The 22,803-nt window shown below is 39.8% G+C and overlaps 1 protein-coding gene across 8 annotated transcripts; it reads right to left on the bottom strand.

The window, feature by feature from the left end:
• Positions 1-65: 65 nt before the first annotated feature.
• trpm6 (transient receptor potential cation channel, subfamily M, member 6) lies at positions 66-22,716 on the bottom strand. Of its 8 annotated transcripts, none has more exons than XM_008419136.3 (42): positions 21,863-22,716; positions 21,262-21,505; positions 19,040-19,119; positions 18,818-18,856; positions 16,168-16,354; positions 15,643-15,856; positions 14,980-15,104; positions 14,706-14,877; positions 14,320-14,494; positions 13,774-13,897; positions 13,631-13,703; positions 12,799-12,899; positions 12,563-12,697; positions 11,717-11,770; positions 10,859-10,993; positions 10,648-10,767; positions 10,198-10,472; positions 9,755-9,983; positions 8,989-9,141; positions 8,754-8,891; positions 8,519-8,647; positions 8,170-8,421; positions 7,909-8,083; positions 7,037-7,148; positions 6,745-6,941; positions 6,488-6,620; positions 5,526-5,967; positions 4,513-4,812; positions 4,167-4,437; positions 3,982-4,079; positions 3,761-3,863; positions 3,428-3,474; positions 3,271-3,335; positions 3,159-3,184; positions 2,938-2,988; positions 2,716-2,781; positions 2,317-2,615; positions 2,116-2,198; positions 1,833-2,038; positions 1,684-1,735; positions 1,417-1,529; positions 66-347 (listed from the first exon to the last, which is right to left on the bottom strand). In XM_008419136.3, exons 2-42 carry the CDS (start codon positions 21,286-21,288, stop codon positions 259-261), a joined length of 5,865 nt encoding a protein of 1,954 aa, XP_008417358.2. In that variant the 5' UTR covers positions 21,289-21,505; positions 21,863-22,716; the 3' UTR covers positions 66-258. The 8 variants fall into 8 exon arrangements, 7 of the variants coding, with proteins under 7 accessions (XP_008417358.2, XP_017162092.2, XP_017162093.2 ...); XM_017306603.2 differs by having other exon boundaries at positions 4,000-4,079; XM_017306604.2 differs by having other exon boundaries at positions 21,335-21,505.
• Between the last annotated feature and the right edge of the window lie 87 nt (positions 22,717-22,803).

Raw genomic sequence — 22,803 nt, 5'->3', positions numbered from 1 at the left:
AAAAAAATGTCTTATATGTCATGTAGTTTTCTGTTTCTTTGCATTATATTAACATAAATTATGAATGCACAATACGAGCAAGTTTTAGTCCAGTCAGAAACATCTGATGGCAGACTTAGCTCTCTCTCTCACTTGTCAGGCAGTTTACATTGTAAACAGGGGGAAAAAAAAGGCTAATATGGTTTCAGAAAAAAAAAGACATCTTTGGTAGAAAAAGTGCTTTTGAGTGTTATTTTATCTCCTTCATCGTTCCTCGGTCTACATCTCGTTTTCATCGCCCTCTTCCTTCCCCGACTCCGGCTCTGCCTCGCTGCTGTTCCCTCCGCTGCCTGGGCGCCTCCTTAAATCTGAACAACAGAAACATCCGTTAGCGACACGCCGCTCCAATAACGCAGTCATTATCACAAGAAAGAGAATACTGACAGGCCTGGGAGGAAGTCCACACATCCAGCATGAATAATTTGGTTTGATTTGATGGGAGATATCTTGGAGAGGACACAAGAAAAGGAAGAGCAAACACGACGCACCTTTGAAATATCAAAACAACTGTGTCTGAGTGTTTGCCTTCGTGTGTTTGTTTGCCGGGCTTGTTTGTTTTCGAGTGCGGTTTCTTTCCGCGCCGTTATCCTCTAGATGCTGGTATCGTGTCTACCCAGAGACATTAATTAATAGCTAATCAAAGCTAATGTCTCAGCAGCACATTGCCAGCACAAAGACATGATTAATACGTAATCAAAGGCCGCGCAGCACAACGCACAAAGCAGGGCCCACCCCCATGCCTCAAACGCTACTGTTGTTAGAGAAATAAACGAAGACTCGCTGCTTAATTAGCTGGCTGCTGGTGCGCGCCGACTTCATTTGAAGTTGTCGGGGATTTCTTTCAGAGCCAACTTGGCCTCGTGAGTGACGACAGAGAGGTGACATTCAAGTAGGAAAATGCAGATGTGACAGGAAGCAACACGGTGATGCAAAACAGCCTATCTAGGGAGGAAATTTATTTTCTTAAGTATTCAAATGTCACAAAAACCATATTTAGTTAATATAATGCTTTAAACTTTTCCCCCTTGATCATCATGATGTCTTTTTTGTCTGCTGATGTTCTCTGAGGCAGATTTATGCTGAGATGAAATGGACCACAGTGACTTGTGGATTTTATGAATGGTAAGGCACGCCAAATATTCCAGATATTAACAATAAATTTCACTTTTGAAAATATGTTTTCTTTAACTTAAGAGTTATGCGTTACTTCATGTTGGTCTATCAGGTAAAATCGAAATAATATAAATTGAAGTTTGTTGTTGTAAAGTGACAACATTAAGAAAAAACGTTCAAAACTTCTAGAAGGCTCCAGATTTCCTGACTCTTACTTCCTCTTACAGCTGCTTACTGATTTTAAAAATTTGTGACATTTCTGACCTTTTAGTCCCAGCCTGTGGCAGCAGAGGTTGCAGGAGTGTTTCTGCAGGAAGCCGTTGATGGCAGCGTCTCCAAGGTTATCGGGACCAAAGAGCACTTCACCCCTGCTACAGCTGCAAAGGGGTCATACAGAGAGTCACAGTGTGAAGCGGAGAACAAACCAGTTCTCCGCCGGAGTACAGTTCGTGTCAGAGTTATGAAGCTCTTCGTAAAAGAAAAAAAGAACACTCTTCTGAAACCACATGTTGCCATTTTGGATTTGTGTACCTTTGGTCATCTGCCATGATGACTGTCGGATCAGTCAGCTCCTCTCCCACTCCTGTCAACCACGTAAAGGAGAGATACAAATGAAGAGGGAGGAGAAAAAAATAATGCATTTGCATGTCATAAATAATCAAAAATACTAAAACGCTTACCTTGTATGTCAAGCACCAGCATTTCTCTGCATGAATACTCATATGTCCAGTGGGAAAATGCCAGCAGCATATCCTCTAATGAACAGCAGGGGGCAATCTCTTCCCCTGTGTTGTTATTGTACTTCCTGAAGTTGCCGATCAAGTTTCTCTCGATAGTCAACCACTGGCCGTTAGAATGCCGAAGCACCAAGAAAACATCTAGAAATCTAGCAGAAAGGGAGCAAAGTCAGTTCATGCAGACACATGCACTTATAGGTGGGATTCAGAGAACACACACACACACCTTGGTGAGTGATGCATATCTTTGGGTTTGATCTGGTTAAACACCTGCATCATCTTCTGCGCTGCTCTCTGCTGCTGGATCTCCTTCAGGATGTCAAACATGCTACATATTACAAAGCTAAAGGGACTACAAGATGTACTTTTGCTAATCTTTCAGCAGTGTCTTGCTTTAAATGCTCCAGAGATGGTTTTGGAAAAGTACCCTCAAACAGAGCTGCAGCGCGGTGCTCCCATGGAAGTACCTCTGCCAGGACCGGATCACCTCTGGCTTAAAAGCTTTGACCACGTATATCTGACCAGGCTGGAGCATGTCCTGCTGTGCCCAGGTGCACAGCATTCTACTGCCCTGCCGGAGACCGCCGTCCAGGGAACCCTCCTCGCTGGAGAGTGGCTTGAGCATCGCAGACTGGACCCGCGACGACCAGGAAGAGACAGAGCTGGACTCAGGTTCAGCTTTAGAGCAGACTTCCTCCAAAAAGTAGACGCTCACTTCTTCACCTCCTGTGAAAACAAAAAAGTTAATCCAGTGAAAAAGTAGAAAATACAGGGAAAAAAAACATGTAATGATACTATTTTTGTTTGTCAAAACACAGAATTTTACCCAAAATGGAAACAGGAGTAAACGGGATGCTGTGAGCCAGTCTCAGCAGATTGTTCCTCTCCATAGCTTATGACACAGACAGGTACCATCAAAACAACAAATAATGAAGCAATAAACGCAGAAAGAAATAACCAAAAATGGTAAACAACTAAAAATAATTAAAAAAAAACATCTTTTAAACTTGTTACATAAAAAAGTGTTGATATATTATTTTTATTATACCTGAAAAGTGTGGGTACAGATTGTCACTGGACTGGAAGGAGGAGCCCTTGGCTGCAGCAAGCAAAAGAAAGAAAAATAAATAAATAAATAAATAAATAAATTAATTAATTAATTAATTAATTAATAAAACACTACAACATAAATCCAACATGTACTAATAATTATACATAAATAAACAACAGCAGCAAAATGCCCAATAAGTGTGAAATGACAAGAAATACCTTCGGGAGAAAATCCGCTCTGCAAGCTACAAGAGAGATGTTAAATATATACATTTATATATATTTGTATATTCCAATTAACTCTGAAAGAAAAGCTGAAGCTGAGACTTACGAAGACCTGCGGCTCATTGATTTGGTCCAGCTGCTTCGAGCTGAATGAGTCGAACTCCACACCTCCTGAGAAACAAAAGACCAAAAAACATCCTTCAGGGGTTTACTGACATTTCCAACAGAGACTCGATATAAACTGAAGCTCAGGGAGGATTTACCTGATGGGAAATCACCTGCTTCTGCATCAAATCAGTGGGATCAAAATCTGAAATAATATTTACATCAAAACTCGATTTTTACAAAAAAAAAAAAAACAGCAAAAACACAAATCATATTCATATATTAAAATAAATTAAAAACCTCTACACATAACTGGAGGTAATTCACTAATTAGGCCACTTCTTCAGGCAACTGGTTCCACTGGATTTTTATTTCAGTGTTTGAGATTTTTGATTCAGAATAAAACTTTCCAGAAGCCTGCGTCACTTCTCTTCCTGTTCACAATAATCCATTACTTCCAGCTGGTTGTGTTGGTGAATGTAGATCCTTACTGAGCTGACTGAGGCTGGTTGAAGCAGACCAACACGTCGGCTCTCCAACAAACCTCCGCTGTTTGCTCCACAAGGCGTCGGACAAGTGGGACTCCAGCGTCTCCTGTTGTCAAGAAACAGGCAAGAGAAATGGGAACAGAATATGAGATTTATGATTAATGCTTGTTAGGAAAACCGTTTGTTTTATCGTGAAAAGAGGTCAAAATCAACAGCGTGATTACTGGATCTGGAATGCTCGCCTTTATCTTCACTGTCTTCCTGTTGTGGATTTTGCCTCTGCTGTCCAAGTCTTGAGAGAATTCTGAGGATTTTCCCCATTCTGCAGAAACAAAGCATATAACCTGGAGAATTCGGATGCATAACGGCATAATCACCCGGGACATTAAAGTGGCACAAGGAGTTCTACCTTGGCTCTTGCTGCAGCGTAAAGATGCATCATTCCTCAGGCCTCTACCATCAAACATGCCCTCCTTGTCCGTCGTTTCGTCAAGAGATGGGAAAGATCCCTTCGTCGGGCTGAGAGGTGCACCAGAAAAAGCGATGTTCTCCATGCTGGATGAAAGAGACCTGCAGTACCCATATGGACGCTCTCTGGGCAAACATGCCCACCTCGTGGGTAATGGGGGTTTTCTCCAGTGGCTGGAATGCCTGGATGGAAAACTTGGTTGACTTTCATCCTGAGAAAAGACGGGAGAAACATCGTCATTGTCAGAGTCAGACACAGTTAAACAATTACTATAGGCCACAAATACCTCCAGGTTGGGTACATCTTCTTCCTTCTCTTCCCTTTCAGCATCCTCTTCCCCTTCTTCAACTGAAGCTTCCTCCTGACTGGGATACAAATGTGGGTCATGCGTCCAAGCTTTGCTATGCGCCGTCCCGAACAGTTTGGGTGAAATGGGAGACCCGCAATGGGACGACTCAGGGGTTTCGGAGGGCGTCTTAGTCCTTCCGCCGCCGAGGTTACACTGAGAGGAGGAAACATGTGACCCACGTCCAGGGCCTCTGAACCAGTTCTCACTGGGATCTTCAACAGGCACAGACCTGGAGTCCTGTGGAAATGTGTTTAAATTACACTTTACATAACATTTAGTGTGGGAGTGTTTTACTGTTTCAGAGATGAATCATAAAAAACCCAGTGTCTGCAACCTTTGTATTCAAAGAAGCCATTTTGCCTCCAGTCCTGATAAATAAAACTTGTTTAAGACGGCAAATATTCCAAGATTTTTGGAAAAAAAGAACTGCTTATAATTTCTGATAAATTTCTACTATAAAAAAATCTGTTCTCGCATCCAAATACTTCTATATTTTTATGCTTTAAAACAAAGAAAAATCTGAAATATTTGCAATAAAGTGGTTAGATAAATTTTATTCTATGAGATGTTGACCTTTGTGGAAAATGCAATAAAAAAATCCCTTATTTCCTCTAAAGTTGATCTATTTAAACTTATTGGAAGCGCTTGAAATAAAACGTTTAAATTTTTGATTGGCCACACGATCATGGCCTACTAAGCTGATTCTGTTTCTGAAAAAGCCCAGTTTCCAAATAAATTAGAAAACGAAAAACCTAAAAATATTACTGGTTGTTCTGGAGTCGTTCTTTAGCGCAATTATTCCATCAAATAAAATTGAAAAATGCTAAAATCTGCAGTTGTACCTTTATTTAGCTATTAAGAGCCACTGTGGAAGGTGAAAAGAGCCACAGCTTGCAGATCCCTTCTTTAGAAAAACTAATTTTATCCGAGCTCGCGATGTAGCCACCCACCTCTTTAACCCTTTCCTCTCCTGCCTCAGGCAGTCCCTTTTTTCCTGCTCTGTTTTCTCTCACTCCGGTGTGGCGCTCCTGCGACGCTCGTCGACTTCCCTCAACAGCAGAGCCCTTTAGCAAAGAGGGCGGCATGCTTTTGCAGGCTTTAATCTCCAGGCGGCGCACATTAGAAACATCACAATCCTCTGCTCCCCTGTGAGGGAGGGTCCAGCTGTGAGGGAGGACGTGACGGGATGCTGGCAAAATGTGGCGACACTGAGCCAGGCGGGCCTCTTCCTGCTGAAGGCTGTCGGAGGCAGAGAGCAGAGTGATGGTGTCCACAGCCAGCACAGAGAGGTCCTGAAGCTGACCGAGCTGACCGTCCAGCTCCGACAGGCTGTCCTGAATGAGGATGACCTTCTCTGAGACCTCCCCCACCATCCCACACATCTCATCAGCTCTAGTGGCACAAAAACAAAGACAAATGTTGATAGTTGGTAACAATGTAACAAGGTATGTGGCATGGCTTGACTACTACTTTTAAAATCAAATCAAAATCTCTACTCAAATTTTCAGCAGTTTGAGTGGAGGGCTTGTTTTTTCCATAGGGTTTCTGCAGTTTTCACAAACTCAAATTTAAGACTTTTTAAGTCTATTATGAATGGAGTTTCGACCTATATACACAGAGAAATTTACAAACTTTGTCCGGTCAAGTGGCGATAAATTTGCACTTATCCAAGATACAGGCAAAAAAGTGAGCTAGGTAGCAAGGCTATAATAGCTGCTAGTTAGAGGTAGCTTTAAATGCCTCAAGTCACACAACACAACGAAAACGTCTGAATACAATTTAGCAGGAGGGAAAGCTCAGAGGAAAAAAAAAATACATACATACAAACTTATTTTTTGAATGAATTTAAGACATTTTAAGGATGTGCGGATGCCCCGTTTCACACCAGCAGGCATCTTAAAATAAAACAAACCTCTCGGCTGTGGCTCTGATTCTGTTTATGGAGGTGCTGTGGAGATCTTCGTTCTTCTCGTGAATGTAGAGTTCAACACATTTCTCCTCGAACTCATACAACCTCTTTCTATCCTCCAGGCCCAGATAGAGTTCTGGTAAAAGTTAATTAAAAAAATAGGAGAAATATCATTTGTGGTGCCAAGATGCATTTAAAAAAAATAACTGCAAACTTATTCCCTCCATCCCCGCAGCACTGTGCATACTGTTGGTACTCACTGAGCCCAGAGCGCCTCTCTTCCTGCTCAGCATCTCCACTGAATCTCCTGTAGATGCTTCTGACAGCAAGAGCCACGTGACTGAGCAGGATGAGCGGCGGGGGCAGCCACGGCCTCTCCTGATAGGTCCTTATGTAGCGATAGCGGTTGTACTTCCACAGTTTGTTGGATATTGAAGCCATATCAAAATAGATGTTGCTGTTAGGGACGACATCATTTTACACAACAATTTTTTTTAAACCAGTATATATCTATGCATTTATGCATTTTTGCCAGTGCAACAGGAGGCTCACTTGAAAAATGCAATGAGGATGTTGACCATGATGATGTACTGGACGAACATGTAGACAGCCTGGAGGAGCGGTGACAGAAAAGATGCAGGAGGACAGGAATCATCGCCACATGCTGTCAACACACAAACACATCGATGTTACACTGGTGGGAGTCAGCATGAAAATACACAAAAAAAACGTGAGGGAAACTTTTCATTTACCGCTGGAATCACACATATGAGATTCAGGATTTAAACAACTAATTTTTAAAATTGAAATCTGTTTCAGCAGATGCTAAATCTGAACAGACTCTGATGAGTACTGGAGACTAAAACGTAAATCTTACCGTTTCTTTAGGAATAAACAGGGTAAATAATGGGCATTAGCTGCAAAAAAATGCACTAATTAACAAATGTTCTCCAAGTGAAGTAATAATTATCAAGCAAAGTAAAAGGAGGGCTGATGACGCGAGGTTGACGTTCATCATTAAATCTACAACAAAAGTACTGAGTAGGAACAAAACTCATATTTTAACCTATCTGAATAAACAAATGCCACCTTGGTTTTCTAAAACAATACTGTTGACATATGTAAGTTTTACTAAAGAAAAATGTAAATTAAAATAAAATTTAGTAAAGCATGCAAGGCCACAATAAAGCCAACCACGGTTCTCCAAGAAAGCCATTATGACACTATGAGTGTCATAGTTCTTGTAAGATGAGGAACAGTCAAGTGTGTCATCTGCTGTTCATCTAATTTAGTATCTACCTTACGTTAAGAACTCCAAGAGACCAAGTAGTCGATTTAAAATTATTTTACTCACTTTACAAAATTGGGTGTATTCATTAAGTTTTTCTTTAAATAAGTGCTAAATTTTCTAATGATCCACCTACATTCAAGTTCTCCAGCATACACTTCCCCAAAGATCATCCAGTATGGCTGGAAGACAATATCTCGAGCTAGACTCCATGATGGCTCATGATCTGGTGACAAGATAGCCTGTCTGGACACGCCAAAGCTCAGCAGCACAATGGCCATCATCACCACAATGAAGAACATGTTGCTGGTCTGGGAACACAAACAGGAAAGAAAAAGAAAGGTGTTACAAATGCTACGGTATTATCCTTTAGTAGCCAAACATGGTCTGTACTCACCATCTTGGTGATCATGGTGAGGTAAGGACCAGCATGCTGATTGACAGCCAGAAGATCCAAAACTCTGATGAACCAGAAGATGATGTCCAGACAGTAAGCAACGCGTCCTGCAGTCCGGAAGGGGTCGGCATGGCAACGCATCGTAAGCCCAACCAGGAACAGGAGGATGGCAACAAAGTCGGATTTGTTCCAGTACTCCGAGAACCAAACCTTCAGCTTCTGCCTCAGCTTTCTAGGCTCAGACATCAAAATCTAAAAAACAAGAGTCTTTAGTACCATGACGTTAACTTTCATTGTGCTGTAGCTATAACTGAAGACTGCAAATGAGGAAGGATGCATCATAACTCACCTCTCTGGTTTTCTCAACAGCAGTGGAGACGATGTAAAGAATAACCAACCACTCCTGGACACTTGGCTGGTCCTCCATCTTGACCAAGACGACGAAGGAGAAGAGCATCAGAAAAATCAAGTAGGACATCTAACATGAGACAGAACACACTATGTTAGATTTCTTCATTGAGTGGATCAAAAACATCAAATGGGTAATAAATAAATAAATAAATAATAAGATGCACATAACCTACTGTGTGAAACCAGAATTTAACAACAGGAGCAGTGTAAAAATCATAGAGCCTTGTGATCCACGACAGACACTGTTTAAACACAGTGGACAGGGTGGACTTATTGTGGAAGGGGAGGCCTCGCTCTGCATCCCGACTGTCCTACGACATGAGACAAGAAAAAAAAGAGGGCAAGTGGCGAGAAGTCAGAGAGAAAACCTTATAGTCTGGTTTAAAAAGTTCAGCACCGGCATCCTACCATGTGAACAGATCCCTCAGGGACTGGCAGCGATTTCACAGACTCGAGCCCAAACAGCATTGCCTCGTGGCTCTGCGGTACGTGGCACATTTCAGCCTTGCTTTTAAACTCCAGAAGCAAGATGGCAGGCGGCAGGAGAAGGCTCAAAATGATCTGCAACACAATGTGTGTATCGCAAATTAATCGATTGCTGAAATAATCGTCAACTAACTTAGTGAGATATAGACTCAAAAAAGGCAATTTGCTGGAAAAAAAAACAACACACTTGGACTGGTAGTTAAGGTAAAATTTTACAAAATATATGTACATTTTGCATTTATGATGAAAAACCTTTTTTGTCTGTAAGCAACTTCACCCAATTTTAGCTGCAAATGATCAAGTGTTCACTAAAGAACTGCTATGTGATTTTTAAAATTATTATTATTTACTTATTTGCATCGTTTAATGAATTTATAATATTATGTAAAAGAGGCTTAAGTGGGTAAATGGAGAAATCTGTAGAATGTGGCACATTTTTATCTGATTAATCAATTAATTGTCAGAATAATTTATAGATTAATAGATTACTAAAGTAATCGTTAGTTGCAACCCTAGAAAACTGTTTTTGCCAGGATTGTGTTTTTTTTTGTTGTTGTTTGGTAATAAACGTAATTCACATATAATTAAAACAGAACTAACTGACTCATAATGGTATTTTCCAACAATTATGAGATTCCTTTAAACCCCAAAGGCAGGGAGCTAAACTATCATCATCCGTTGCGTTTACCTTCATAAAGGAGTTTTTTCTCATGTTGAGCGGGCCGGTCCAGAGATCCGTGAGCAGAGTCTGGGTGCAGGAGTGTGACACAAATGGTCTATGACTCGAGGAGACGGCCAGCTGCAGACATGTGAAGTGACTCCATGTCTCCATCTCTGAGGTTAACAGTTTCATGGCCATTTGCTCGTTCTGCTGAAAAGCACAATCTAACACATCCACAGCCAGCTGGCCAAACTCCCTGGCACACACAGAGAAAGGGCAGACATGCAGGTTTTCAGTGAAATAAAGCTTATACTGCAAGTCCGATTTGGGAAAACTACATCTGAAGCTGAACATCAAACACTAGAATTCAATTTCAAATAAATTTATAGCATTGAAGGAAGGGGTAGCCATTTTAAATGCGATTCATTTTACAGGAAGTGGTTTCTTTTCACTTCGCTTTTTATACTCACAGTGAATATGACTGGAATCGCTCTGCAACGTTGTCGTCCATGTTGCTCTGCCGCACCTCAAAGGCCATCGAACGGTAAAGCTTACAGCCTACGATGGCTCTCGCCAACGCTTCCTCCCCGTGCTGCCACAAGAACAGCGCCATCTGCTGGCGCTGCTGGAGGACGGCCCACACGAACAGGTCATTGGAGTTGAAATTACATGGCAGTAGAGTGGTGTCACCGAGGCCATGGGTCAACACCACCTGATGGCTGCTCCCCGTCGACTCAGTTTGATCCTGGAAAGACAAAATGGACGGATGAGGGTAGCAATGGAGGACACGAGAGAAAAAGGTCGAGGGATTCCACCAAGAATGCGTCACACAGAAACTTTAAGAGTAATCAGTTTTCTAAACTGAAGCTGAACGGATAAGCATGTGATGAGATGCCAAAAGACAGAGTAGATTCACCAACTTTGCTTTTGTAGGGTTGGGCATTTCTGAAGAAGTGAAGGTCTTGGAGACTTCTGCTTTTCTTTACGCTCATTCCTCGCCTTTGGTCACTAAAGGAACCAGAGCTGTAACGTCTACTGTCCTACAAGCAAAAAGAAATTTTTTTTAAATATCTCATAAAGATCTTAGTAGTTTCCTTACAAGAGGGACATAATCTAAGTTTTATTGCTCACCTTGCACTGAAAGCGGCTGTAAGCAGCTCTGAAGTTTTTCCGAGTGTAGGTGCTTCGATAGGCGCCTCCAATGAGGTATTCAATCACCAGCCCCATGTCAATGAGAGACAGACGGTAACCTGTAGGGAGAGAGGTCTACCAGCACAAAATGAGCAGTGAGTATAACTACAGAGGCCTCTCTGTGGGTAAAATATAATTGAAATTATTTATTTCACAAATTTAACTCAAAAAGTGGAACATGTGTATGACATGGCTAAACACAAAAACTGTACATTTTGAGCATTTACAGCCTTTTTGTTAACATTTGATGATCATGGCGTACTGCCAAAGATAACCAAAAGTTTAGTTCTGTGGAAATTTGATTACTACATCAGATGAAATAAAAAAGAATTTTTAAAACAAAAATGTCAGCTGAGGAATACTAAAAAGTCTTAATAATTTCCTCCAAGCTCAAATAGGTTTTGTTTCACAACGTCTTTAAACCCCTATTGCTTGTTCACACTTTTCCACACAATTGCATAATCGCTAAAGAAGCTGTGAACAAGCAGCCTCTTTAGCGATGACCTTTAGTGTCTTATCTTTCGGGTGAACGGTGTTCATGTCTTTCTGGTGGACAACTGCCAAGTCAGCAGTCTTCCCCATGATTTTGTAGGCCATAACATAACATACCTGTATGAATTTCTTTTTCCGTTTAAAATTTTAATAAACTAAGATATTAAATTTGGGGGTTTTATTAGCTGTGAGACATAATAATTTAAATAAACAGTAATAAATGTTGAAAACATTTCACCTTATGCACAATAAATCTATCTGTACAACAGAACATTAGATGTCTACATGTATTAGATCATCACTCACTTGTTTTGCATCTTCAACCAGATGTTGCAAGAAGCGCTGAGTCTGACCCTGTGGCTGGAAAAAATATGTTTTGTTACACTTAAGAAAGAGAGAGAAGAAAAATAAAAACCAAGAAATCCCAAGAATACTGGTAGACAGCAGCAGCTCTCCGGATATTCATGTTTCATAAATGGACCAAGAGCTGTGAATAATTGACAAGCTATAAAACACATGAGATAAAGAGAGTGTGGAGCAAAATACAAGTGTAAGTTGTCCACAGACAGCTTTTTCATTTGAGCATCAAAGTCAACAGCTGGGAAAATACCCTGGATACGGCTGACCACCCTGAGCAAACACTTACAGCGCTGCTCTGTTTTCAATCAAAGCTGATATGTTCAAATCTGTGTTTTAGTCAAAGTAAAGAGATTGGATTTGTTCTGTTTGAAAAACAAACTAGGGGCTCTGGGAAAACTAAGAAAAAACAAACAAACAGCAAGACAAACAGTGGAACCGTGGAGTGTTGTTGCTTTCAAACAAAAAAAAAAACAATAGGTTTTAAAACACGAAGGATCGTCCACGTAATCAAATTTCATATTTTCACCTCAAGTCTGTTTCCAAACATCAAAAAGAATGTAATCAAACAAAAATTTTGATCATTAAAGTAATTTTTGCACATTCTGCTTTGCAAATATAGCTTTAGTTGGTTAATCAAGTAGAGCACAATAAATTGATGATTTTGGTATAGATCGAAATAATTGTAATTATGTTTTTCTTTTCTATAATCAAGTTGCCCTATTAGGAAGACAAAACTATAAAAACAAAGGGAGTATCATTAAGATTAAGAAGGAACAGATATGGTGTAATTACTGAGTTGTAGAGCTCCTCGAGGCGATCCACGGTTAGGAAGCGGCTCATCGTCATGCCGTTGTCAATCAGGAGTTTCACAAAACTCACACGGTCCATCACCAGAGAATCCAGCATGGCTTGTTCCAAGGAACCCACCTAAACAAAGCATATGATATGATTTTAATCGAATAGATCAACGAATATACCTGATTAAGGTCAAATTCATGGTATAAACTCCTGTCCAGAGCCGGCCCCACCTGCCAGTGCTGACCATACACCAAGATGTCTTTCTGTGCGATGTCAGCCCGGTCCCAAGCCAGAGCCATACTCAGCTGCTCTGACGGACTGGCTTTGGTTCCTGTTTTCCATTCAACAAAAAATTTCAAAATCCAGCAGAACACATTTCAATGCATATTTATTTCAGCAACAGACTTTTTTCCAGCTTATATATCAACGTTTTGGGAACAAAAAAGCCTCAATCTAACACATATTAACATTTAAAACTACAGGATGTAACTTTAATAGAAAAAATGTTTTTTTTATACATTTTGTTAAAAACAAGTAATCAGAAGGAGGATCACCCTCGTGTATGCGCTGCTCGCACTCTCCCCTTTGCTCACTGCTATGCTACTGCATCTTTCTGACAGTAGAGCCTGTCATAAATGCTCATGCGAGTTAATATGGCCACTGATGACAGCGGATAAAGAACAATGAGTTCTTTCTCTGCCATTAGAACATTTAGCAACACGTGCACAAGATTGATTGACATAGATAAGACACTCCTCCTTACTCTGACTGGTTGTTTCTGGAGCTATGCATTGATTCAGATGGAAATGACAGCACTATGAGGAGGTGGAAAAGCTTAAGTTTTTCCACAGATTATCCATCTCTTATCAACCTGTCACAACATAGTAACAGTTTTAACAAATGTGTAAAAAAAAAAAAAAAAAAAAACATTTCTGTTTAAAAGTTATGTAATGTAGCTTTAAGTGAGTCAGGAACTTGAAACATACAAAGTTGCAATGTGTTCCTGTTGACTTATTTGCAGAAGCAAGTCTGTAATAGTCATCAGAAAGAGAAAACATGTACCCTTAAGAACGGCAGTCAAAATGGCTGCATCAGTTGCCATCTGCTCGTCAGCCTCAGAGTCAAAGATGGTGATCTGTTGGTCAAAAAGGCAATGATGACGATGCTGTTTGTGTCTTAAACCACACCAAGCCTATTTCACTCACTGACTGTCTGTGATCCATGCACTGCTGGAGTAGAGTATAAAGGTGAGCAGCTTCTGTCCTGTCAACTCCGAACACATCTCCAATCCTACCCAGGAAGTCCTCCTCAATATCAGCATCCAGCTGCCTAAAAGGGATGAGAGTCAAATTACAGCAACTTGCAAAAGACAAACACACAATAGAGCATACCTATTGAGTAAGAAAAAGATATAAGGTCTTCAAAATGTTTAAAAGTAAAAAAATATATAAAAGGCCTTTGGGCTGCATTTTCAAAAGTCACCTTATCAGCTGATAGAATCCATTTATTTAATCTCAGCATAAAATCAGATGTTCTGGGACGGCTCCAGAGAACAGCAGAAAACAAACAGCATTGTAGAATAAAAACTAAAAAGAGTTTGTATGTCTTACTGTTCTTTGAAAGAAAATTAGCATTGCCCAAAACAATTATCAGCTGGTAAAAGTTTGATCGATGCACCTAATAACTGGTTTAACTTTACAAGCTAGTACAGCTATATGGCTTCCCACTTAAAATAAATGTTACCTACACACCTATCATTAGCAGTCTGCTTGTGTAAGAAGGCGAAGAGGTCTGCAGCCTTGCCCGACCCCTCAAACACAAACACCGGCACAGGGGGCGCATTGCTAACATAATCCAGAACCGTTGACACAATGGCGGCGCTTCCTTCCACCACTACACACAGCACAGGCACTCCCTGGTTCAGTCCTGTGAGAAGGGGCAATAAATAGTCATGATAAGAACAGAGTCAATCCACTGAACTTCAAAAGGATGAGCGAAGATAGATACAGCCTGAAATTAACAAAATTAACACTAATAAAAATGTGCTGCTATATATTTAGCCAGAAATATATAGCATGTACGATGGGACATATCCGGCCCATCGTACATATTCAGCAAGGCAGTGACATGAACTTACGAGGATGAATCTTTAGTAGCTGTATTTGTTTCTCCAGTTTTCTCCTGAGGCCTTGCTGACAACCAGGTTTCCCCAGTGTCCCGTCATCCACCAGCAGAAAGTGGGAGTGGAAACCATTAAGGCAGGTCCTCTTGCTTAAAGGGTTTCCCAGTGGCTGGTAGGGTCTGAATACCTGAGCAGGTGTTGAGTTAACATTTCACAAAAAGGACAGCCATCTCGCTGAGTAAAACATGTTCATCGTTACGCTAGAAGGAAACATAGATTTAGTACTAACGTCTCTGCCGATGAGGTCCAAGTTGTTGTCAATCATTCCCCACGGTGTGATGCCAATCGTGTTTCTCTTCCTCAAGTCGTGGCCTCCAAATAACTTCACTGCCTCGCCCACATACTTAGACACACCTGGAAAGTGGGCAAACAGTAGCAAATGCAGTGCCATGCAAAAGTACTAATTTTCCTTTAAACTTTTCTAAATGAAAATAATGCAAAATTCTCAGAGCTTTTATAAGACTTAATTTCTGAAAATGTGCTGTGCATTTTGTTCAATTAATAAAATATCAAAAATCATATTTGCACTATCACAACATGCCTTTTTAATAAATAAATATGAATCAATATTGGGTCTACAAACATGTGCACATATTCCTTGTTACCTTCAATTTATTTTCTCGTAAAAGTTCAATGTTTCAGACTCAAGGTGTACAAAGCTGGTAGAGACGATCCCATAAATGCATTACCTAAATAATGGAAGTTATAGTTGCAAAGAAAAGTGGTTCTAAAACTACTGATTAAGGGACTGACTGATAAAATGATAAAACACATTGATATTTATGGTTATAAAATCATAAAAGGCGAAAAAGTTAAAGGGTTATAACTGCTTCTGCAAGGCCCTACAGGTGTTTGTATCATTGTCTTAGAGAAAATCGATTCCTGTACTGACCTGTATTGATCCCATCAGTGAAAATCCACGCTCCTGTGCTTATGGCAGCAGTGATGAGCCCCTTACTGAAGGCCTGGTTCACCTTTGGGGGCAGAATAAAATTTTCTGACCCTCCATGGACAGTCAGCAGTAGCTTCGGTCTCTCCATCTGCCATTCCCTCAGCATCAGCTGGAGCAGCGTCTCTGGCTTGGAGTCCACAGCCACACGGACATACTGGAAGAACATGGCACTGCTCAAGAGCTTGTTGCGTTTTCCAACTGCTGCTCGCAAGGTTGTTTAGTCTCTACAGCAGATAGCACCTTTGCCGCCACAAAACACCTTAAATCTGTTTCCATCATAGCAAACCAAAGTTTACACAACCAGCAACATCTACACTTCTATCTCACTCAGACTAGAGAAAGTATCTACTTTTATAGTTAAAGGTATTTTTTGTAAAAGGCAGATTAATCATAATTTTTTTTAACATTGTAGTGTACATTTAGTAAATGCTGGCAAAGAAAACCACAGTTAATGGATTTACAAACCTTGGCGCGACAGACCCGTGTGGCAGTGTCTTGAAAATCTATGATCCCATAGGCGTTGGTAGAACTGGCCTTTGTGTGAGCCTCCATGGACCACTCCTCCATGCCCTGTTCTGGACTGGGACAGAGGGAAATCTGAGGAAAAGACTCCTGGCAAGAGTGCTCCCCCATCAAGCGGCCACAGCAACATCTAATCAATGAAAACAAATGATGGGATATAATTAGATATAATTCATTGTTAGATCTGACAGAGTCTGTTTGAGAAACATCTGTTCTACATTACAAAATCTCAGCTGAGCAGCTGCTTTCCTGATAAATAGATCCACCATCACCTTAGACATTCCAGTTTCATGATTTACCTTTTTTTTTATTTTTTTTTATATATAATCGCTCAAAATCAGTACATGAGGAATTGATTTCACCAGCTTTGGGCAAATTCATACCACTATTTCCTACCCATGCTTTGCCATTTTGTTCCAGCCTACTTACAACATAAAACATTATTTCAGACCCACATACTTTAGCCATCACATAACAGATTTTTTTCTCTTAGTTAGGGGTGCACCGACTGCAGGTGTCTGATTACCGATTACCGATCTGCAAAAGGCGTTCCGGTTCCAATTTTGAAATGTTGCCAAATATAGCTAGAACGTCTGAGTTGTCAACAGTGGGGTGACTGTTATTAACTGCAAACATGCAGACAGCGTGAGGACATGGGTTGGCTTGCGCACCTTTGCTGAGGTAGATAAGATCAGTGGTTAAGATCGGCTTCACATGCAAGTGTTGGCCAATCACCGATCTCCCAAAACAAAGGAAATCTGTGCACTCCTACTCTTAGTAGTTAAGTATTTGATGAATTGTGGAGCTAAATGACACCAAAATGCTCAAATCAAATGGACTGGCGACTGGACTGTCCAGGATGATTGGTGCCTATCGCTGGTGATAGGAACCAATCATTCTGGTGACCTCGTAAGAATAAGCATCTTAGATAATGGATGGAATGGATGGACATTAAATCATTTAAATATTTCCTCAGTAGATTTTTATATTGCTCTATTTCTATTATGGTTCTGATCCTCATACAGACCAGATGACCCATAAAAAAATAAAAGAGAGCTTATTTCCCCCATAAAGGAGCGCCCTCTTAAACGCAGATTTTATCTACTAGTCAGATACTAGTCACATTTTGTAAGCGAAATTACTTTCGTTCGTTATTCCCTACGGTTGGTATGAATCATTTACAGGAGAAATCAGTCATGGCAGCTCTGTGATGTAACTGAATCAGTAAGTCAAGTAAAAAAAAGGCCAAAACTGAAAGTGCAAAACATTGATGAGGCATGAGGATCAACACCCAATTAAACCCATGATTCAATGGTTTCAAATGACCTTTAGTGACTGAAAGTGGCTTCAGTGACTCATGATAACCTTTTTCTGATTGACGTTAGCAGTTCCTCATAATAATGTTGAGGAGATTAGGCCCAGTCCTCCATACAACATTGGCCTGACTCTCCATACAATTTAAATGACACTAAGGATCTGGACTTTGACTAGACCACTGAAACAAATTGTTGTTTTTTATTTTGTTTTTTTGCAGCCAGTCTGTTGCAGACTGGGTCATTTAACCCCTTAATGGATTTGGTCGTTTATAACCGATTTTCTTAGGTTTTATTTGAGGGAGCTCAAATAAAATCTCCCTGCCAGCAGTAGGTCACTTAGTTATTAGCTTGATCTAGGGTCAAATGTTATGAGAGTTAACTAATACTTAACACTAATATTTCATCATTGTCACCAATACAGTCACGATGATGAAATATGACAGTGTATTTATCCTTTCAAATGCTAATTGATAGCATAACTCCGTTCCTACACAAGAAAAGAATACTGTATATGTAAGTTATAATATGTGAAGTGTTTGGGAGTTCATATTGAAAGTAAGGTTTTCTTACAATATTTATATTAGATAGGCTGCTGCTCAAAATGTTCCTTTGTGTCCTTTAGTGATTTTGGTACAGTTATGAACTGAACAAGTGCTGTAAAGAACAAAATCCCACCTTATTTTCTAAGTGGTATCTGCAGAAATCTTCATTACTGCAAAGATTTTTTTACACATTTCTGTCCACGACTAAATGTTTTATTTGTCTCTTTGTATGTTTTTATGCAAAAAAAAAAAAAAAGTGTCAGAAAGACGAATAGTGAAGCGTGTAACAACATGTTGCTAAAGCAAAGTAAATCGTTGGCATACATTTTAAAACCCCCAGCTGACCAAGCCAGACTGCAACAAGTACTCCCGCTTTCCTGTCTCCCACCCTTCCTCTTCACATCCCCTTGTCCTTGAGACTACATATTTCTGTTTCATTGTGTTTACAATGTTGCCAAACACAATTTATTTTTAAACACATGCCTGCTCTCGTTTTTTCCACATCACCTGAACAGTCGATAACTCATTGACTAACTGCAGTTTGGGGCATTTTGAAAATAGTGCATCAGTGAAAGGAAAAACAATGTGGGAGCAGTGCAAAGACAGCAAACACAGGAACAGTACAAATAAACAGAGGGCAGTGAAAACTACACGACAAATAAGAATGCCAATGCCACGTGGGCAGCCAGGTGGTGATGCACAGTAAATTATTAACTAAAAATTCGTAAGTAATACCTGATCAGGCTTTGGCACACTTGGCATATTGGAATGCATCTGAAAGAAACAGGAAATAACACATTATGAAATAATCAACATGGTTCCTGGAAAAAAGAAATGGCTGCCAAGTGGTTCTGCTCTCAGGAAGACGTTTATTTCCACCCACCAACGTTAATGTTATACTACATACATTCTTCTAGGAATCATAAAAGCCATCCATGCAGCCAGTTTACTGTTTACCTGTGTTGGTCCCAAGAGGAAGGGATGAACTTCACACACTCCCTTCTGAAGAAGCTCTCCTCAATCCAAGATTTCCCCGTCTGAAATAGGAAAATATACAGTTGAGATAATATAAACGACATAAAAGGTCAAGTAGATTGTCACAATATTCTCATCTTTGCTGATTAATTTATTCTGGGGGAAAAGCAAACGTCTTCCTGTAGGGAACAAAAACCTTTTCAGTGAAGCTCATTGTAGTCAAAGCAGCCGTATACAGCTGAACTCAAGCTTCAAGTCCTTCACCATCAGACTTCTCTCCCACCGACAGTGAAACACCACAGAAAAGTGAGCGACAACCCTCCCCCCCATCCTAGCACGACTCGGTTAATCAGACAGATTCAACAATAGCTGCAAGAAGCAGATCTGTGTTTGTAGGAAACATACAAATATCCCCTTCCTGAGATTAGGCCACATGGCTGCGGAGCTGGTTTACTCCCACCCACAACAGAGTCTGACTGTATGAACACTTAGCAAAGGCCCTGAAGCGTAGTTGGGTTTCAGAGAAAAGAGATTTTCCAATAGATAAAAAAAAAACCTTAGTACAAGCGCTGCAGCCTCACAGAACACCACAAGAGAGCGAAAAACAAATTCACTGAATTACTAAGTTATTTAGAGCAAGGGGTTGTATCAATTTTAAGTTATTCTCATTTGTGACGACATAAAAACACTATATTGCTATATAATTTAAGGAGACTGTCTAAAAAATGTCTCAACTATCTATGCCAAACACTGCATGAACTATAGCAGTTTATCACTTCCTGTAACATTACCTCACATGACTAAACTTGTTATGGTATCCAAAATAGTTTCTAGGTTGAAGGACTGGAAAATGTTAGCTTTTAGTTTAGTGGAAAGAATTCAGGTGCTTATCTGATACATTTACTCGGCTAGACATTTTGTATTAAATCAGTGGATGTTCGAAAAGAATCATTTCAGTCCCAAAACTAAAGAAACAGAAATAGAAGCCGAGTCTAAATATAAAGAATATTACTACTGCTACTACTACTACTACTGTTTAATGATTTTTTTTTCTTTAATTAATGCATTTTAACAATATTTGTAAGCAACTGATTGTCATCATATATGTAGTCTTGATTTGGGTTTAATGTTTATTCTTATTGGAGACATTTTTAATATCGTGGAGTAATTACTATAAAGCTAACAGAAACTCTGGGGAGAAAGTTATACATTAGTGATGGTGAAGAGTATAAGTAATCTTGTTTTTTTGTTGTTTTTTTTACCCTAATTTAACATATGTTAAAAGGTTCCAACCACAAATAGAAAGTTTATACTTGTAGGTTAATAAGTCAGGCTTAAAAGCCTAGAAATGTTTGTTCATTTCTCTGTTTCTTTTAAATATGCACATACTTATAACAATTTGTAGTTAAAAAAAGATCCTACTTTACAGCTACATTACTTTGAAATTGAAGATGCTATTTCAATAATATTATAAGCTGTAAAGGGAATGTGCAGCAACAACATGCTGCATGTTGTCCCTGGAAGGTGTCCTATTATCAATATATTTTCTATAGATTCAGTGGAAAGTTGGGTCATATTGTGGCTTTTCTTGGAATCTCATAAATCGTGCAGCTTTGAAACCATAAAGTTTATAAAACCATAGTGCAACTTGATAATGGCATTAATAAATTACCTTGTTTACAAAATGTAAACAAAACTTCCGAACCTGAATTTGCGAAATATATATTTTTACACTCTATACATTCAAATTTCTTGTTTTTTTATACTTCAACAAATTTTACAAAACGACGAGTCATGGCAAGTAGAAGAGTTTTGCCGTCTAGCGTTGTGCACATGCGCAATATTTCGCGTCTGTTCGTGGTTAATTGAAAAACTTCACCCTAAAATTACCTCCGCACTTTAAGTACATGTTATAAGAATTGCTTAAAGCGAAAATTAAACACAAAGTCCAGCAGACAGATTCTGGCATTTCGAAGTTCCCTAAAAATTGCACTTCGCATCTCATTTTACCATGTTTTCGCTGCCAAGTTCAACTAAATTAACTTGTCAGCTAATAGCTGCGGTCGTTAGCTCTGAGCTAACGACCGCTAATATAGTAAATAAACCGTATGGAACCGGTTCTGGACTCCGGTCAGAACACCGGTTGCAGAAAACAGAATCTCTTCGGGTGATTTACATAATTATCTTCCTCTTGCATAACTTACCATGGCTGTGCTCTGCGGGTAAAACATACATAAAATGTTTTAAGTCTAACGGAGAACTTCTTTCAAATCCCACCTCTTCATCATTACTCTGTCGTTTGAGCTTTTATCAGCCGCTGGTCCAAAGGGCACTGAGCTTTTCCAAGAAGCCTTGAGGAACTCATGACCTCCTCCTCCTTCCAACACAACCAGGACTGTTCGACCTCCGGAGCAGAGCCGCGGTCCTCCCCTTCAAACCGCAAACATGCTTCACAGCAGGGGCAAAGAAGGACTGGCTTTAGTCACAATGAACAGCTCTACGCCAACAAACATGTTACTCGATTGTTCAGGTGGGGGGGAAAAAATAAATAAAAATCAACTCCATTTTCTGTTATCCCTTGAATTGCCCCCGACAGAAAGTCACAGAAAAATAGTCACTTGGGTACTGAAAATGATTTTATTTACAAGATAAAACAACCTGATTATCAAATAGCAATGAACAAACAGTCCTGATTTCTACACAAGTTCCTAAGCCACGGTGTTAAAGGGGAAGTATTATGTTAAATTGATTTATTTTAGGAGCTTAACATCCTGTTGTAAGATTATTCCCTCACTGAAAACATACCTGGAGAGTTGCTTTGATTGCACCAACTTCGAGGATGGAGGTCTTCCTATGAGCTTCTGCCTCATAGAGCAGCTCTCCCACCTCCTTCAGACTAGCCAGCAGCAATTAGCAAACACCTGGTGAAACGCTGCTGAGCTCATCATACAAGCTATTTCTTAGTGCAACGCTGGAAAAGTTTTAAGGGATTAATACAGGAGCTGTTGTGAAGACTTCCTAAGAAGAAGGAGTGTCAGAAAGAGCAGGAGTTTTTAAAGAGACAGAGGTCCAATTTCAAGGCTTTAAAGGATATCGGATTTTATTTTGATATATACAGCATTTTTGTAACGACTAAAGGCGAGATAGTCACTTGATTGTGCTACAAAATTGCTCTACATGCCTGGAAAATATAGAGTACTGTACCTTTAACAATTTAGGAAACTGAATCAACTAGCTGCGAGTCATTTAGATTCTCACAATGTGATAACAGGGTAAAAACAAGATTGCTTCTTTGTGTCATATTAATAGCAGAAATATCCAAAACTAAAATCTAATGAATCATCTTGAAGCTTATTTTAAAAAGCTTGCCAAACAGGTTGCAGCTTACCAACTGAACTGCAGCAATTCCTTAAGCGTGAGGAGTCCTGACATTTCAGAACCAGAAATACTTCCAAACACCCTACTACTTTCTTTTGCAAATAGTAGGGTAATCATTGTGCAGCAACAAGTTGGTGAGGCGTAATGTAGGCTTACCGTATGCTGCATAGTGCCAGTCAAGCACTTTATTAGGCTTCAATAATCCCAACCTGCAAGAACATTTTTTAAACCTCAACTAAGCAACCCTGTTTGTTTACATGCATGTATGCATCTGTTTTTTCTTAATAAATCCAGAAGATAAAAAATAGTTAAAATCTCATATGAAATTTTACTTTAGACATTACCAACATGTCCATATGGACCAGTTG

Source organism: Poecilia reticulata, chromosome 9, assembly GCF_904066995.2.
Source record: "Poecilia reticulata chromosome 9, P_reticulata-male-v2, whole genome shotgun sequence".
NCBI lineage: Eukaryota > Metazoa > Chordata > Actinopteri > Cyprinodontiformes > Poeciliidae > Poecilia > Poecilia reticulata.
The sequence above is the reverse complement of the archived record's forward strand: the minus strand, read 5'-3'. Positions and strand labels throughout refer to the sequence as shown.

What these genes read in the sequence shown, in the direction of transcription:
- trpm6 (XM_008419136.3), bottom strand. Translation starts at nt 21,288, where the DNA reads ATGTTTTACCCGCAGAGCACAGCCATG. An exon ending in CGATTCCAGTCATATTCACT is followed by an intron (nt 9,984 to 10,197) that starts GTGAGTATAAAA and finishes TGTGTGTGCCAG; the next exon opens with GGAGTTTGGCCAGCTGGCTG. An exon ending in TCACCATGATCACCAAGATG is followed by an intron (nt 8,084 to 8,169) that starts GTGAGTACAGAC and finishes TTGTGTTCCCAG; the next exon opens with ACCAGCAACATGTTCTTCAT.